Here is a 16,031-nt window from a genome sequence, read left to right as displayed (position 1 = left end):
TTCACTGCAGGCGGTTTCTATCTTCATTGTGGGCATTTGAAGCCCACAAGCATTTATTTCCTGGATGCGGTGAATGCTGTGCTCCCAGCATTCACCGCTCCTTCCCACACATGCTCAGTGGCATCCTGGGAAGCCTGAGACTAGCTCCCAGGAGACTGTGCGGAGTCTGGGAGAGGCTAGAAACATGCCTACTCCCACGGGAGGAGAACCAGGAAGTGCAAAGAAGAATAGAAAAATAAAAGGTAATTACTGAGATTTAAATTTTTTTAAACGGCATGTCAGCATCTAGGCAAGGAAGAGAATACATACAGATATTGTTCAAAATTTGGGTGGAACCCCGCTTTAAGAGCAACAGACATAACCCCACCTGAAGGTCACCCACTAACGTATTCCACCCAGAAGGGTTTAATTGATTGATCTGCAATGAAGATCTTCTGGGTGAAATGCGTTGAGGCGCGGTTTTCAGATGGGGTTATGTCTGTTGTCGTTTATGGCTGAATGAACGGAGATGCCAGCGATATCAGAGTGTGTTCAATATAAGTATGTGGAGCGTGGACAGGTTCCTGGGACCGGCCCTCAGCATCTGCAGTGAGCAGAATTTGAGAGTCTTCCTAAATGCTGGTTCTTCCTGAGATCTACATCTGTGGAGGTGGTTGCTATTGCTTATGTACAATCAGAACTTGGATTTGAGGTCCTGAATGTTGAATCACATGTCATCTGACACATCGGGGGAGAATTAATAAAACTGGAGCACTCAGAATCTGGTGCAGCTGTGCATGGTAGCGGTGACAGATCCAACCAGGACAGGGCTTTTGGAGGGGACTGCAGTGTGGCCTCTTGCCTACTAAGGACCTTGACTTTTGAGGGGGCTCTATTCTTTGGGAGGTGTGTGTCTGGGGGACCTTTTGGAGTGGTTTTGCTTCAGATTCAGGTAATTTCCCTGAAACGCAGACTGATCCGGATGCAGATTTGGGGCCTGTGTGCCCAAACCAGCATTCAATGCTTCAACCCCCCACTAGACTCAGAGCAGATGTTAATATAATCAGCTCAAAACAACCCGATGCTGGGGTCTCCTGCTATAAGCATTTATTAAGGGGTCTTTATCTAATGGTATAATTCTCCCATTGTGTGCCTCCTAGGTGTGAACTCCCATTGGTAATCGAGTCACCGATTGTGTCTGTTTGTCTTCTAATCCTCTTGGAAATGTGACTAGCATTGTGTCCACTTTACCTTGTTACTGAAATATTGTGGGATGTTATGGTAGCTGTTCATTAGATGTACTGATGACATTACTGTTTACAGGTTGCATTTTTTTGGATAATGTGCTCTTACCTGATTTTATGTGATATATATTCTGTGTGAACAATAAAGTCAGTTCCAGTTTGCACCTAAGATAGTGTCGTCTAGTTCTTGGGTGCTCAGCTACAACACCTGGTTCCAGACTAGAGGAAGCTGTATCTTGGTGGAAGCACCCAGGCTGAGTGCCAGGCGTATCATCACAGTAACCAATCAGCTTATAAAACTTCAGTTTGTTCAATTAAGCTTTGACAATGATACCTGGAGGATGATTGGCTTCTGTGCAGAACTGCACCAAATTTTACACACTCCAGTTTTAGTAAATCCCCTCCACCACTCTATTTCGCCACTTTGATGTGATTTTAGGTTTAATAAAGCAGAACATCTGGTGCATTTATTTATTTTTTTAATTATGAAAGGATCTCGCTCAAAACATCTATCATTTGGTTTCCATATCCCTGCAAGGGCTATAGGTTTAGAACCCCTGGTCTAGAGCCTGGTCCTACATCATGCAGCCTACCAGAATGTTTTTGAATTATTACAGACAATGGAGCACCTAAGAGGAAACCTTTAAAACCTATTATAGTTTTATTATTAATATATTGCATATTATTATACTATTATTATTATTATAGGAATATTGTACATACTCTGCATATAGCATGTCCTTGGTGGGTTCCATATCAGACTTTTTCTTATAGGCTTCCAAGATTGAACATTTAAGAACTAACCGCTGCCCAGACTCCACTCATATGTGGCAAAAAAAGTAAGACTGTGCAATTTTTTTATTTATTTTTTTATTTGCAACATGGTTTTTGCACTGGTTATATATGAAAGCTGTGTTCCTTCTCTTCCTTTTTGATGTGGTAAGACTACCGGTATCAGTTTTGATAGGAGAGGCAGATGTCATTAGTATCAACTTTTGAGTGAAAGCTTGTGTCACCGATGAACATTTCGGAGAACATCCAATGCTCATCAAATCTTTATAGATATCTTAACACTACCTGCAAGTAAAGACTCAAGCCTGCTTTGTGTGTTGCTCCCAAAGGTTTAGCCAACATCTACATTCCAGCCATCACAAACCATGAGATGAAAGGGGTTCACTTTAAGGAAAAAAAGAATAATGAAAGAAAAAGCAGTCCAGACAAAGAGGCGTTTTGGTGAATCCTAACCTAGGAGAATACTGGGGAGATTCTTTGGTAGAGAGCACTGATCCTTTGGTAGGGTACTTCTTGTGCCGGGGTGTAGAAGGGGGTGGGGCACCCACAATCAAATCTATCCTGGCAAAGTAAATAGAAAAACAAAACACCAGCAAAGATGCATAATGAAGCAACGTGGGGAAAATTCAGGACGGTAAAATAAAAAATAAATAAAAGAAAGAATTGAACGTGTCTGGAAATATATTCCGAAATTCAGGAGTATGAGCGGCTGCAGAAACACCAGTAGACACTGGGATTGGCTGGAAACAATGGAATATATTTTCATGTATATATGTGGCAATATCCTGGGTGAAATATTGGATATAGGTCAACATATATTCCTATGGATCAAGGTGAGACACAGTGTGACAATATCGAGAGGGAGTGTGCGTCATGATGGAGGTGTGGAATAAAAAATACACAATAAGACACAAGAGAGACACAATTAGCCACAATAGTGTCAAATATGCATATGCTCATCAGGGTGCACTGGCTGCTAAAACTGGCAATTACTGGAGCTGAATGGGAGCTGTTGGTATACAAAAAAGAATGCCATCTCTAAGTTGGTTTGGCTTGGAGATCGTATAACTGGTGACTTCAATTAGAATTTAAAACGGTTTTCTGAATTGTGACTTTTTGTAAGGTTTATATGGTCTTATCTATTTTTAAGCACCTGTACAAACTTTAACGTGTATAGTTCAGAATCCAACAAACCAGGAATAGTCTTTGTATATTATCTGGGAGATATTGTAGATAAATATTACTGTTCCATTTTAAGTAATCCAAGCCACATTCTCAATGTCCATTAAATAGCTGTCCATCATTTTCTTGGTCCCCCTGTGCCCCAAAATAGACACAGGGTGACTTAGACATAGGAGGTGCATGGGGAGCTGAAGCAAGGGTTTCCCAAACTCTCCAAGGAGTTCTGGGTTCCACCAGCCCCTTGTCCAAAGTGACTCCCGTCACACTACTGTTACCTAAAGGCACATTGTACTTTGGGAATCTTTTTGGAAAAAGAAAAAAAAAATTTAAATGGTTACTGACCCCAAACGTAAATGGAAACAGCAGAGGGCGCCAACAAAGTGCAGTATAGCAGAAAATACTTTATTAAAAATTACAAGCGGCAACTTATAACATGCATAAAGATATAAGAGCATGTAATCCACCAAGTGCGATTTGTTGATCGGATGCTGATGTCAGGAAGGGGTTCAACTGCTGGTGGCATTGTGTCTCCCAGACCTATAGGCTGCAGTTCCGGTGTTAACCAGCGGGTATCTCTCAGCAGCCAGAAGCTCATGGAAATTAATTATCACCTGATGCTCCTTGCAAGAAGTGTATTTAAGCCTGTGCTTCTCCTCTTTGCCTTGGTGTTTTATCCATTCACCCCTGACCTGTGTCCCTACATTCTGATCCTGATCCCTTACCTGCCTCCATGTTCCTTCTCCCGTTTACCCTCTCCTTGACCTGGCTTGCCCCCTGATCTCCCGTGTATGACCCTGGCTCTGATACCAACTACGCTTCGCATATCCTGCTACCTGTATATATTTGGTAGTTCATGGTTTGCTCACTTATTAGATTATCTGGTTTGATTTATATTGTTCTGGTATATTGGAGGTGAATTTATATTTTTGTTAACTTATTCTTAATAAATCTCCAAATTTTACCTTATACTTGTGCCTGTCCACACATTTCTGGTCACACCAGCACTCGGTATCCCCGACAGCCGGTTGGCAGATGTTTTTCTGGCATGTCCAGAAGCCGGACAGGCTGCTGTACACACGGGCCGAATGTCGGCCAGTTTCTATTGAACCAGCCGATATTCGTCCTGTGTGTACCAGGCATAATCTTACACCCCCACAGCACATTCATGTGCACGATTATGTTGTAGGTTAGCTGTATTTTTACCTGGGCCATGCTTGGTAATTCACTGACCCCAAACAAGCAGATACCATCCGAAACCAAAACGGAATTTAGATGCATCTTTGCTTCCAATACATTACAAAATATTCTCGTTGACCCAACCAAGAGCTAGCTCCAACCTGAGCCTATCAAGCAAAAACGGACTGTTTACAACTGCAAAGTATTGGCTCTGGTGAGTATTTCAAAGCCGAGGTTTGAACCACGTATGGGCAGGTTGAAAATGCAATTATTGCTAGCGACTGTTATAACCGCTAGCAATAATCACTGTGTTCTCCTGGCAGGGATGGTCCCCTCATCAGGAGAACACAATAGCTCTGTGGGAGGGACAGTCAGTGTTGATGGGGGAATCGAGCGATTTTTTCCTACAACCTATGGTTGCAGGAAAGAAAATCACCCCTTCTATGGCCAGCTTAAAGCGGCGTTCCAGCCTGTAAAAAATAAATAAATAAAAGTCAGCAGCTACAAATACGGAGATTTTGTAGATCACCGCAATCATTGTGCGGCAATCTTACCCGGAAGTGGGAGCGGGTACCTGGTTTCGACAAGTATCCGCTCCCCCCAAAAATGTTGTAGTGGGGGGGGGGGGGGAGCTTAGCAAACAAGTGGAGCTCTGCTTTAAGCTTAGATATACAGTCAGTCTCAGCCCTAATTGACTAGTTAGCCTGATCATTAAAGCAGAGGCCAGCATCTTATCTGGTACCTGCAAGTGACTTGATCCATGCTCATCTTGATGTTCGCTCTCAAGGAATTTATCTGCCATAGAGTTGAACTGATTTGCAGATACTAAGAGATTCAGGTTGAATGAAGCTTCCCATTAATGCAGGTCATGGTATAGTAATATGTAGGCCGGCAATATATGGTGCAAATTTCTTTCCTGCAGCCACGGATTGCAGGAAAGAAATTTGCATGATTCCCCATCAACACAGACAGTACTGACAGGGGAATCCCTCCTGCCAAGCCATTGACTGCTCCCAGCGGGGGGAGAGGGGAAGCCACCCCTGCCAGGAGAAGACAGTGATTATTGCTAGCGGCTATAGCAGCCGCTAGCGATAATCGCAACTGAATCCAGCAGGTTGGTTGTACCAAAGTTGATCGATTGATCAACCTGCTACATTCAGCTTGCCCACACATGGTTCAAATTCAGATCCAAACTGTCTATGGCCGGCCTTAGTCACATTTAGCTGGACTGGTTTTGTGATCCTGAAGACATTATTGGTGCTCATTCAAGCAGCTTCATCAGTCCATTTTTGATAAACAAAAAAACTATTTACCATTATAGAACCAGTCAAGTTGGAGATAAATACTACTGTACTTGTCTCAAGTTCCCACCCGAAATGTATGTTATCACTTATCCAACACAGAGCTAAAAGGATAAGACTGCTTGCAAATATACTTAAAGCGGGGGTCCACCTAACTATCGTTTTTTTTTTTTTTTTAGTTCATTCACAAACTTTTCTTCTCAGCATTACATACTCACATATTGTGTGTAATATGTCCGCCTGTGTCAGATTTCGTCAGAAAGAATAACTTATATTATTCACTGCAGGCAGTTTCCATCTTCATTGTGGGCATTTGAAGCCCACAAGCATTTATTTCCTGGATGTGGTGAATGCTGTGCTCTCAGCATTCACCGCTCGTTCCCGCACATGCTCAGTGGCATTCTGGGAAGCCTGAGACTAGCTCCCAGGATTCTGTGCGGAGTCTGGGAGAGGCTAGAAACACGCCTACTCCCACGGGAGGAGAACCAGGAAGTGCAAAGAAGAATAGAAAAATAAAAAGGTAATTACGGCGATTTAAATTTTTTTAAACGGCATGTCAGCATCTAGGCAAGAATGAGAATACATACAGATATTGTTCAAAATTTGGGTGGAACCCCGCTTTAAACAATGCCCTGGCCCTGTGGTCCCCAACCATCGTCTCAAAAGAGACAATTTTAGATTAAGGAGACCACCTACACCTTTCAGTATCTGCTCAGACCCTTTACTCCTCATGAACCTCAAATCAGGCAGATGTTGCCCCGGTTAAAATAATCACCATTTGGATAAGAATATTTTTTCACTGGATTATTTCCTATGCAGTGCAGCTCGCCTTGACGTGTTATTTTGGAACAAGACTATTTAGCAGAGGTTGGGAAGTTCAGGTCTAGCTTCAGGGGACTAGAAGCTTGAACCGTCATCCCTGTAAAATAGGATTCAGTATTATACTTCCCTTAAAGCAACCAGAAGATGTTGCAAAGTTTGTTCCACCTCGAAAGCACTGAGCTCTGCACAAAAAATTTGCAAATCAAAACAGTTATTTGGTAGAAAATAAACCAGGATGAGCGCACCTGCAATTGAGAAAATGCATCAGCTGCTCTGTAGGCACTTCCTTTTATCTGCATTGAAATGAGTATATTATGCATATAAACAATCTGATGAAATTACTGAATGGACTAAATCTACTGTGATCAGCCAAATTTAGCACTCACATTTATGTCTAGCACTGGCTCCCATTCAACCGCGGACCTTAATTTACAGGGTTTAATGCTCGTTAGAAACAAGCTTGAACACAAAACGGTGGAAAAGGATGGTACATAGGCTTTTAGCACTGGGAGATCAGGGTTGCTACTTTTTTGTTGCTGAGATCCCAACACAGAGTGATGTCCTATGGTTTTTCTCACAGTAACCCTCCAGATAACACTTATACTTGCCCTTCATGTAACCTTAAAACTAAGCCTCACACCAACCCTGCTTGTTACCTTAACTTTCCATATAACCCTAACATTCACCCTCAGTAACACTGATAACCTTCCCTGTAACACCCAACACTTCTGGTAACATGAAGAACCCTGTGACCCCCACACTAACCCCAACAGTAATCTTGATGACAACTGTCCCTCCAAATATAACCCCAACAATATCTCTAACAGTTGACCACCTACCTAAACTCCCTCCAACCTCAAACCTAACCATTTCTCTTATTAATTGTATGTATCTGGCATTGAGTAGCACCCTTTGCTGTCAGTCATACTATGTGTCAAGTCCCCACTGACATAAGCACATTGATCACCAGAACCCGTTGACTATCCAAGAACCTTTAAGAGTACCCATAACAGTGGTGGAGGACATGTGACTTAGCTTTTGCATTCCTTTAAATTTCCAGATTAGAGGATCATATATCTGTGTAAAGAATAGGCCTAGTTTCTACACACCAGTGCACCCTGATCTGCACAAACACACAGAAAACAATGTGAAGAACTTGTTCTGACAAAGTTATGGATGACTTAAATTTCTCTAACCTTCAATGAAACAAATCCTTTTAGCATTGGATCAGTAAATATTTTTCGAAGCTCTTTTTGAGAGACTTTCATGGTAGCATCAGTGGAGTGCTGGCAAATGGACAATTTCCTTCAAGAAGGGGCCCCCTAGCTTCTGTAAGTACACAGCAATGTACAATCACAGCATCTATATAAATTCCTTTATCAATACCACCAGCTCTTATTCACCATGGTGAAATCTGGTTCATAAAAGGATGTAGACATAACCCCCTCTTATTGTAGACACGGAGCTGGTGCTGGGAATCCACAAAACTATCCTGCAGTAGGATAAAGCTGTTGAGCCATCATGGCCACCATCCCACCATTTTTTCCCCATAATCCTTTTGTTATTGGTTACAAAGAGCTGGTGCCAAAGGTCCTTCAAGTAACATTTGACAACCCTCCACTGGGCATTCTTGTGGTGCAACAACTACAACCAAGGGCCAACGAAATACACATTTTAAAACAATACAATGATATACTATATGCAGGCATCTTAGAAGGAAATGTTAAACCAAAATAGGCACAAAAAAAAAATTTACTAATGTAAATGTGCCATTGTGATATCAAGGGTCACCAGCAATCGGTGTTAATGTGTATATAAAACCGTGAGAGAGCTGCTAAAGAGGTCTTGCCTGGACTGGAGATTTTTGATTCGGGCGAGCATGTCCAGATGTCCAGCCGAGTACTGTTCTATCACATCCATGACATCGTAAGGTCGTAGACTCTCCTTAAATTTCCGCTTGGACACCAGGAACCTCATGACGCTGGGAAAAAACAGCAAACAAGGTCAACCAATCACCAAAAAAAGTGTTTTTTTTAGTCAGGTAGACCGAATTAACTAAGTTTTTCCTAGATCTCTTGGAGATTCATGTTGGGAGATTTCCCTGGCTTCATTCTTCCCTTCCAAGAGAAAGCAAGTGCTGACACTCAACTAAATGCCAAGATTTGTAAATGCAATATCGGCCCCCCTCCCCACCTTGTTGTTGTTGAGCAGTAAACTTACCAAACAGCTCGAATGGACGCCTTTAGGCCGGGGGTCCACTCTTCAGACAGGAACTCACAATTACAGCTTCTGTTATCTTCAGGAATCTCCTCTCCTGGGAGACTGGCTTCTAGGGGGAGAGACCTCCCATCAATTAGGTACAAACAATGGCTAACCAGAGGTATGAGAAGGTGGTTGAGCCGCCCCAAATTGCTCTATAAAATGACTAATACATAAATCTGCACCTGCTGTAGTAAGAGACGGTGACAGGGAGATCTTATTACCAGATCTGTGGTGACAAACAAGTTTGTTCAGCCAACCATGGAAAAAAAATTAGTAGCAACAATATCCAGAAAATCCATTGAATGATCAATTCTCATCCCAAGGTCGGGCAGAAAGCTAATTTTTTCTGCAACCACAGGGTGCCCACAAATGTCCAACTGCTCCATAATACAGCAATCATCTTGGACCATCATGGACTTAGTGATCATTTGATGTCTAGAAGTACCTTTTGACAAGTCCATTTCAAATGCAATGAAATGGAAGATAGTGGCAGTACTACTAAAAGAGGTTTAAAAATGAGTCATACAGAAGCAACCTTAGTAATCAAAATGATCAAAGGATCATGTGCCAGTAATCCAAGGGTCATGTGCCGATGCAGGTCAGAACCCGACCAGTGGTTGAGACAACACAGACCGCTCCAGTTACAGACATCTTAAAAATAACACTTGTATTACCTATATTTTCTAGAAGGCAAAAGACTTCTTATATCTCTTCCTATATGTGTGTTATATCTCTTGGGGTCTCAAATGGTGAGATTTCCATGTTGTAGTTCCTAGCCCAGCTCATCTTGGAGTTTTGGTAGTTCCCACCATCCTTAGGTTGCTCCCACTTCTTCAGTTGGGTTACCTTTAGTATATGATAAATACAAAATCCAGAAGACAGGGAGGGAATCCCCTATAATGGCCAAAGCAGGTCTCAAGAACTCAAGCACAGGAATCTCAGCACCCAGGTCCCTTAGAGATAATGGAAACCGTTAGGTGTCTTAACTCTCCGCCATGTTTATGAAAGCTGGAGAAAAAGTTGGCCAATTGCTTACAATGACCAGTCAGATCCCAGAAAAGATAAAATGAGACTTGTTTAATAAATGGTTTCTCCTCCAAAAGGGATGCTCACCCAAGGAACTTGGTGCAGCTGAGCACCACACAATTGCCTTTACCAGCACCCCCTCCCCTGCAACCTTAGGGCCATCCAGGTGACCAACATTACTTTCAAAATGGCAAATATTTTGTTAACCATGTGTCACTCTTTGACGATCACTGTCAAATAAAGACAGGTACATAGTGATATAGATATTGGCATGAAAATTCCAACAGGGAACCAAGCGCAGAAAGTAAACTAAGCAGCTAAAGTAATTATAAAAGTCACACTGGACCACTGCTACCGCACTCAGATGACCAAATGAGAAACAGACAAAAACAGAATTGGGAGGCGCAGATCCAGGTGGTGGCAAGGAATCAATTGGAGATGGAATCCATGTTAGATTTAAAAAGTTTATTGCTGATGAAACATGTAACCAATACACAGTACAAATGGGAAAAATTGTCAGAATGGCCAAACTCACTGTGATAGTGCCAGCAATGGAGCCAAAAGTGGTGGAGAAATAGCTGTCCCGCTACTGTGAGGGCTGTGGACAGAGGGGGCTGCAGACCAAAAATGGGAAGCTTGGAAACACTTTCCAACAGCTGGGAGCAGTGACCATAACCAAAGCCGGGCTACATCAGGGAAGGGAAAGGCTGGGCACAGATCCAGGAAGCACGATCACTGTATGACCAGAGTAGAAGATGGCAGAGCTGCTGCAGCGGCCGTTGAGACCAGAGATGGATGCTGGAGGGGCAACGGGAACGAGGCTGAGCTACAGGACTCCTCCCTGGCCACATCACACGCTCCGACCGCAGGCAGACATCGGCAAAGCCTCAAATAGATCAGAGCAGGGGATGTAATGAGTATAACAGCCGGTGCTGGAGCTTGAGCGGTATACGTTTACATGTTTTGGGGTTTAACCCCTTCCTCAGATAACACGCGTGTTTGTGTATTGGTTACATGTTTTATCAGCAATAAACGGTTTTAAATTTCACATGGATTCCATCTTCAATTGATTCCTTGCCACCTCCTGGATCTGCGCTTCCCAATTCTGCTTTTTTTTATATATATTGATATTGGCAGCATGGTGGTTGGATCAATGGCCAGAATGGAGAAACTTTCAGTACAGCTTGACGGCATTTAGAGGGATCAGGAAAGGCATGTTCAGTATAATAGAGTAGGGATCTTCTGCCCTTTACTGTCTGAATTTGTAATTGACTGTAAATGTATTATTATGTACGCACTTCCTGTCCCTGTATTTTTGGCTTTGAAACCCTGGAAGGAGGAAATGGAGACAGAGAAGGCCTCAGCCAATTTTGTGTCCATGCTGCTTAACCTCAAGCTAGAAGGAACTATTTTCCTTATGATCGAATAGTTTAACTGCAGCTGTTGAGTGTATATCTAAATTATTGTGACAGACAGAGCATCACTTCCCTATCCTTGTTATTATCTCACATGCACAGTGCCAGAAAGATAGGTCTGTGCTGCTGTATGTGTAGTGGCCATCTATCAGTATATTGGTAAGTGAACCTGTTTATTGCAATATAATTTATATGCAGCTCCTGTTATTCTAGTTAACCCTGTCCCTTCTGGTCTGTGATTCTATAGCTAGTTTTAGCTTAGGGCGTGATAGCCAGCATAGGCTAGAGCCAGGTTAGACATTCAGTGGCCACTTTGGGATCATTAGCTTAAAGGTCCAGTTGCATGTCAGATTAGAAACTATAAGTAAGATACTAAAGCACAGAGTAGATAGGCTGACTCTGAGTTCCAGTGCCAAAGTTCTTGCCAGTGAGAAGCTCCATTCCAAGCTGTTTGGACAACAGTTGGAGGATCTCCCCATGGCCACTGATCCTGTCTTTGGATCCCTGACACAAAGACAGATGCTACATCATCCTCAGGGGTCCGTGCAACTGGACTTTGCTGCAACATTCATCTGGAAGTATCTCTATTAATATCTATATATAACCGGATATATATGCACAATGCCACCAGGAAGACTATGCTGGTTGCAGTAGTTCTTTTCCCATTTTGATTAGACTACTCTGCTCACAGAGGCCCTATATCGGATGGAGGCACTGCCAACTTTATTATCAAACAAACTCTCCTATTTAGTGAAGGTTCTGGTTCTCTTGTTTACCTACAGGTTTGGCACCATATTCTGTTTGGGGTGGGCCTTTCTCATAGCCCCCACCCTAAAAGAGGGCTACAATAGTAAACAAAAAAAATATATATATAATAAAAAGAAAAAATACAAGGTTGGCCATGAAGGCTGCATTACAGCAGGCTTGCCATTGAGTCATCACCACCCTTTTCTAGGCAGCCACATAGAATGGAGTGGGTGTATCCTGATTATTGCCCAAATCATTTGGCAGGTAAGACAGGTACTATACATGTGTTATCACTTGTTACGACATCATAGGTGGAATGATGATATACATTCACTGATGCAATACCCTCACCTTCAGAATTCTGTCGTGACGCCGATCCCTTGATGCGGAAGGCCTGGCGTGTCCTCCCCCGGTCTCCAAAGCTCCAGCTCTTGGGCACCTTACCAGGACTTTCCTCCATGCTTTGGTCAGCGCTGGGGGATCTGCGCACACCTTGAGACTGCGGGGAGCCTTTGCCTTTTGTGGCCACGCCTCTGGGGCTGGAGAAGACTCGTTCCTTCAAGCTGACTTTTTGACTGTTGCTAAGGAGAAAAAAAAAAAAAACAGGAGGGACTAACCAAAAAGCCAAATGTTCAAAATCAAAATCATTTAATGAAAGATCAGCATGATGCGGCAATGATGTGCGCTGACCAAATACAACTTACAAGAAGGAACACAGATTGTCAACTAATCGCCGCCATTTCATTGGTCACCCTATAAAGGGTTGTCCACTTCGGTTATATTTAACCTACTGGCCTATATAAAGCTTTCTGTTGACTATTTATGCTTTGTTCCTCACTTCCATTTTCCAGAAGAGTGCTCATTTCCATTGGGATCTTGGATGGGAAACTAAGAAGAGTCAAATCATCATCAGAACAGAACAAAGACTATATGGATAAATAAAAGCAATATAAAAGTACAAGAAGCCATGTACAAACACATTTCAGTCACCTGAAAATAGACATTCCCTTTAAGCTTATTACGAGAGAAAACAGCAGCAGCAAATTTGTAGTGCACTTAGCACAGATAGTGGCTATCCTAAATCTAGCAATTTGTAAATCCAAAGTTTAGTACAATGCCACATGGGGATAGAACAACACCCTAACGGATCCCAGCATGCACCTATCCATTGTATAAAAATGAGAGAAAAATACACAAGCATGTATCTTTATAGTATTTAAGATATAACATGCCATGATGGCATTCACACACATAACATGGGGATACAAAGTATGACGCATGCATTGGTACAAACATGTCCTTTTTGTCAGCTCTGAGTCTACAGCAAAGACCCCATATTCCCAAGGGCTCACTCACAACCAGCAAGGCTAATTTAGTGCTGGTTTGTGAGGGATAGCATAATGATCGGTGAAGCGTTTATGTAGCTAAACTCCCAGAAATGAACACAGAAGCTTTATCAGTCTGCCCACCACAGCAAAGGGGAAAGGGACTACAGGGTTACAGCAAAGTGCTACAAGAGTTTATAATAGACAATCCCTTTAACAAAATATTCAGTCCCTGAAAGGACACCAGTGGGTAAAACCAGTAGCAGTGGTCCCCAAACTGTGGCCCGGGGGCCGGATGTGGCCCTTTGCTTGCCTTTATCCAGCCCTCGGGGCACTGTCCCTCCCACTGATGCAAGATACAGTAAAACCTTGGTTTGAGAGCGTTTTGCAATACAAGCAAAATTTTTAAATAAATTTTGACTTGATATACAAGCGATGTCTTGATATACAAGTAGTGTCATGTCACAACTGAGTATAAAAGAGAAGAGAGGCGCCTCTAAGTGTAGCAATACGGATACATTTAATGAAGGTACAACACTTAGCAACATATTGCTAAAACTTATTAATTCTCTGTAGCTCCTGCTGGATTTTGCTTCTAATCACCTTGTGGAGGCTTCCATTTGCGGATGGACATTTTACGGTTGAACAACCTGGTCACATTGCTATAATCTTTTTATATGGACTATAAACGGAAGTACCTATGAATAAATGGTTGTGGAACGAATCATTTGAGTTTCCATTATTTCTTATGGGGAAATTTGTTTTGAGATACAAGTGCTTTGGATTACAAGCATGTTTCTGGAACGAATTACGCTCGCAATCCAAGGTTTTACTGTACTATTCCTCCCACTGACACCAACAATGGGTCATAATTCCAGTTATGGACAACAAAGAGGCACAATCTTCCTACTGACACCAACGATGGGGCACTATTCCTTCTACGGACACCAGCTATTGGGAACCATTTGCTCCGCTGATACCAGTGATGGGGCACTATTCCTTACACTGACACAGATGGGGCACTATCTCTTCCACTGACACCAAAGATGGGGCATGATTCCCCCCCACTGACACCAACAATGGGGCACGATTCCTTCTACTGACAACAATGATGAGGCCCTACTCCTCCCACTGACAACAACGATGGGACTCTGTTTCTCATCCTAATGCCAAAGATGCATTGTTTACTCCCACTGACCCCAGGCCAATTTCATCTCCCAATGGCCACAGTTAGGCCCCCCCCCCAAAGTCTGAAGGACAGTAAGCTGGCCCTTTGTTTAGAAAGTTTGGAGGCATCTGACCAGTAGAAATGTAAAAGGTTACAGGGCTCCCTGTAGATCAAAATGGCTAAACAGAAAAAAAAAAATCTAAATTGGTCACATGATTTGAAATACATATCCTTAAGGTTTTGTCAAGGAGGAATCTAATAGGGAGTAATGCTTACCTTACCCCACAGCACCTGAATGTAAGAAGGCCCCTCAACGTCACCACGTACAAATGCAGGATCAGTGGTGGCATCTGGTCCTACATTGTATGGGATGACATCAATGAGAGGGACGGCAACATCACCACAAGAAAAGCAGATTTAAAGGACAGGTCATCACAACCGGAACTATTCTGGAAGACTGCAGGACTGTAAATTAAGAAATTTAGCTCTAATAAACCAACCCATGAAAAGCCAGAATTATATTCTAGCCTAGAGTTGAGCCTTACATTCTTCTGTACAGGCTTTTGAAAGAAATATTTTTTTTTAACTCAAGAGTTGACAGATTAAGCTGGAAGCCCCCCCCCCCCCATGATCATGAGATCTACCTTGTTATAATTAAAAGTGCTGACCTTTTTCCAGGGCTCGTTTTTTTTTTTTTTTTAGCCTCCCCAATTGTAATAATCCAAAATTTGAATATTCCGTTTTTTCCATAATCACGTAGGGTTGGTGGTATTTAAACTGGGGCATTAGCTGTAGAGTGCTGAAGAGTGAGTAGGGGAAGAATCCAATGCAAATTGATGGAATTTTGGGATAGGCCGGGTTGTTTCTCTCTGAACTGAGGAGGGAGTAAGTTGGGTTATATGAATATATGGTTCCAGTAGCTACATCTAGCTTGCTTCTCTGGAACCCTAAACTCAGATCTGATACAGAAAGCATCAAAAACTCTTATGCCGTGTACACACCATCGCACATTCCGACAACAAAATCCATGTTTTTTTTTCCGCATGTTGGCTCAAACTTGTCTTGCATGCACACGGTCACACAAATCTGGACGTAAATTCCGAACGTCAAGATCGCGGTGACGTACAATACGTACGACGAGCCAAGAAAAATGAAGTTCAATAGCCAGTGCGGCTCTTCTGCTTGATTCCAAGCATGCGTGGAATTTTGTGTGTCGGAATTGTGTACACACGATTGGAATTTCCGACAACGGATTTTGTTGTCGGAAAATTTGAGATCCAGATCTCAAAATTTTGTTTGTCGGAAATTTCCGACGGAAAATGTCCGATGGAGCCTACACATGGTTGGAATTTCCGACAACAAGCTCCTATCAAACATTTTCTGTCGGAAATTCCGACAGTGTGTACGCGGCATTATAAAGTGTAATCCAATTTGTGCAATCCAGGAACACCCCCGATCAACATTCTAAGCCTTTTGTTAACCAAATTTTTAGCAGAAGTTAGACAGTAAAATGACCTAGTGACAATCCCTAGTGAATTCAGTCTCCTGGTTGAATTTTAATGCGTTTTATATGATATAGCGTGCAATAGGGG

At 42.5% G+C, this 16,031-nt stretch overlaps 1 protein-coding gene across 1 annotated transcript in view; it reads right to left on the bottom strand.

Moving 5' to 3' along the window:
• Positions 1–16,031, bottom strand: part of LOC141114021 (potassium voltage-gated channel subfamily KQT member 2-like) — a gene marked incomplete at its 5' end in the record, with an annotated part of 59,179 nt that overhangs the window by 15,374 nt on the left and 27,774 nt on the right. The window contains 4 exon segments of the mRNA XM_073607444.1: positions 2,469–2,576; positions 8,346–8,477; positions 8,717–8,825; positions 12,298–12,527. Of these exon segments, the coding sequence (XP_073463545.1) occupies positions 2,469–2,576; positions 8,346–8,477; positions 8,717–8,825; positions 12,298–12,527 (579 nt within the window).

Source organism: Aquarana catesbeiana, linkage group LG12 (genome assembly GCF_042186555.1).
Source record: "Aquarana catesbeiana isolate 2022-GZ linkage group LG12, ASM4218655v1, whole genome shotgun sequence".
Lineage (NCBI taxonomy): Eukaryota > Metazoa > Chordata > Amphibia > Anura > Ranidae > Aquarana > Aquarana catesbeiana.
The sequence above is the reverse complement of the archived record's forward strand: the minus strand, read 5'-3'. Positions and strand labels throughout refer to the sequence as shown.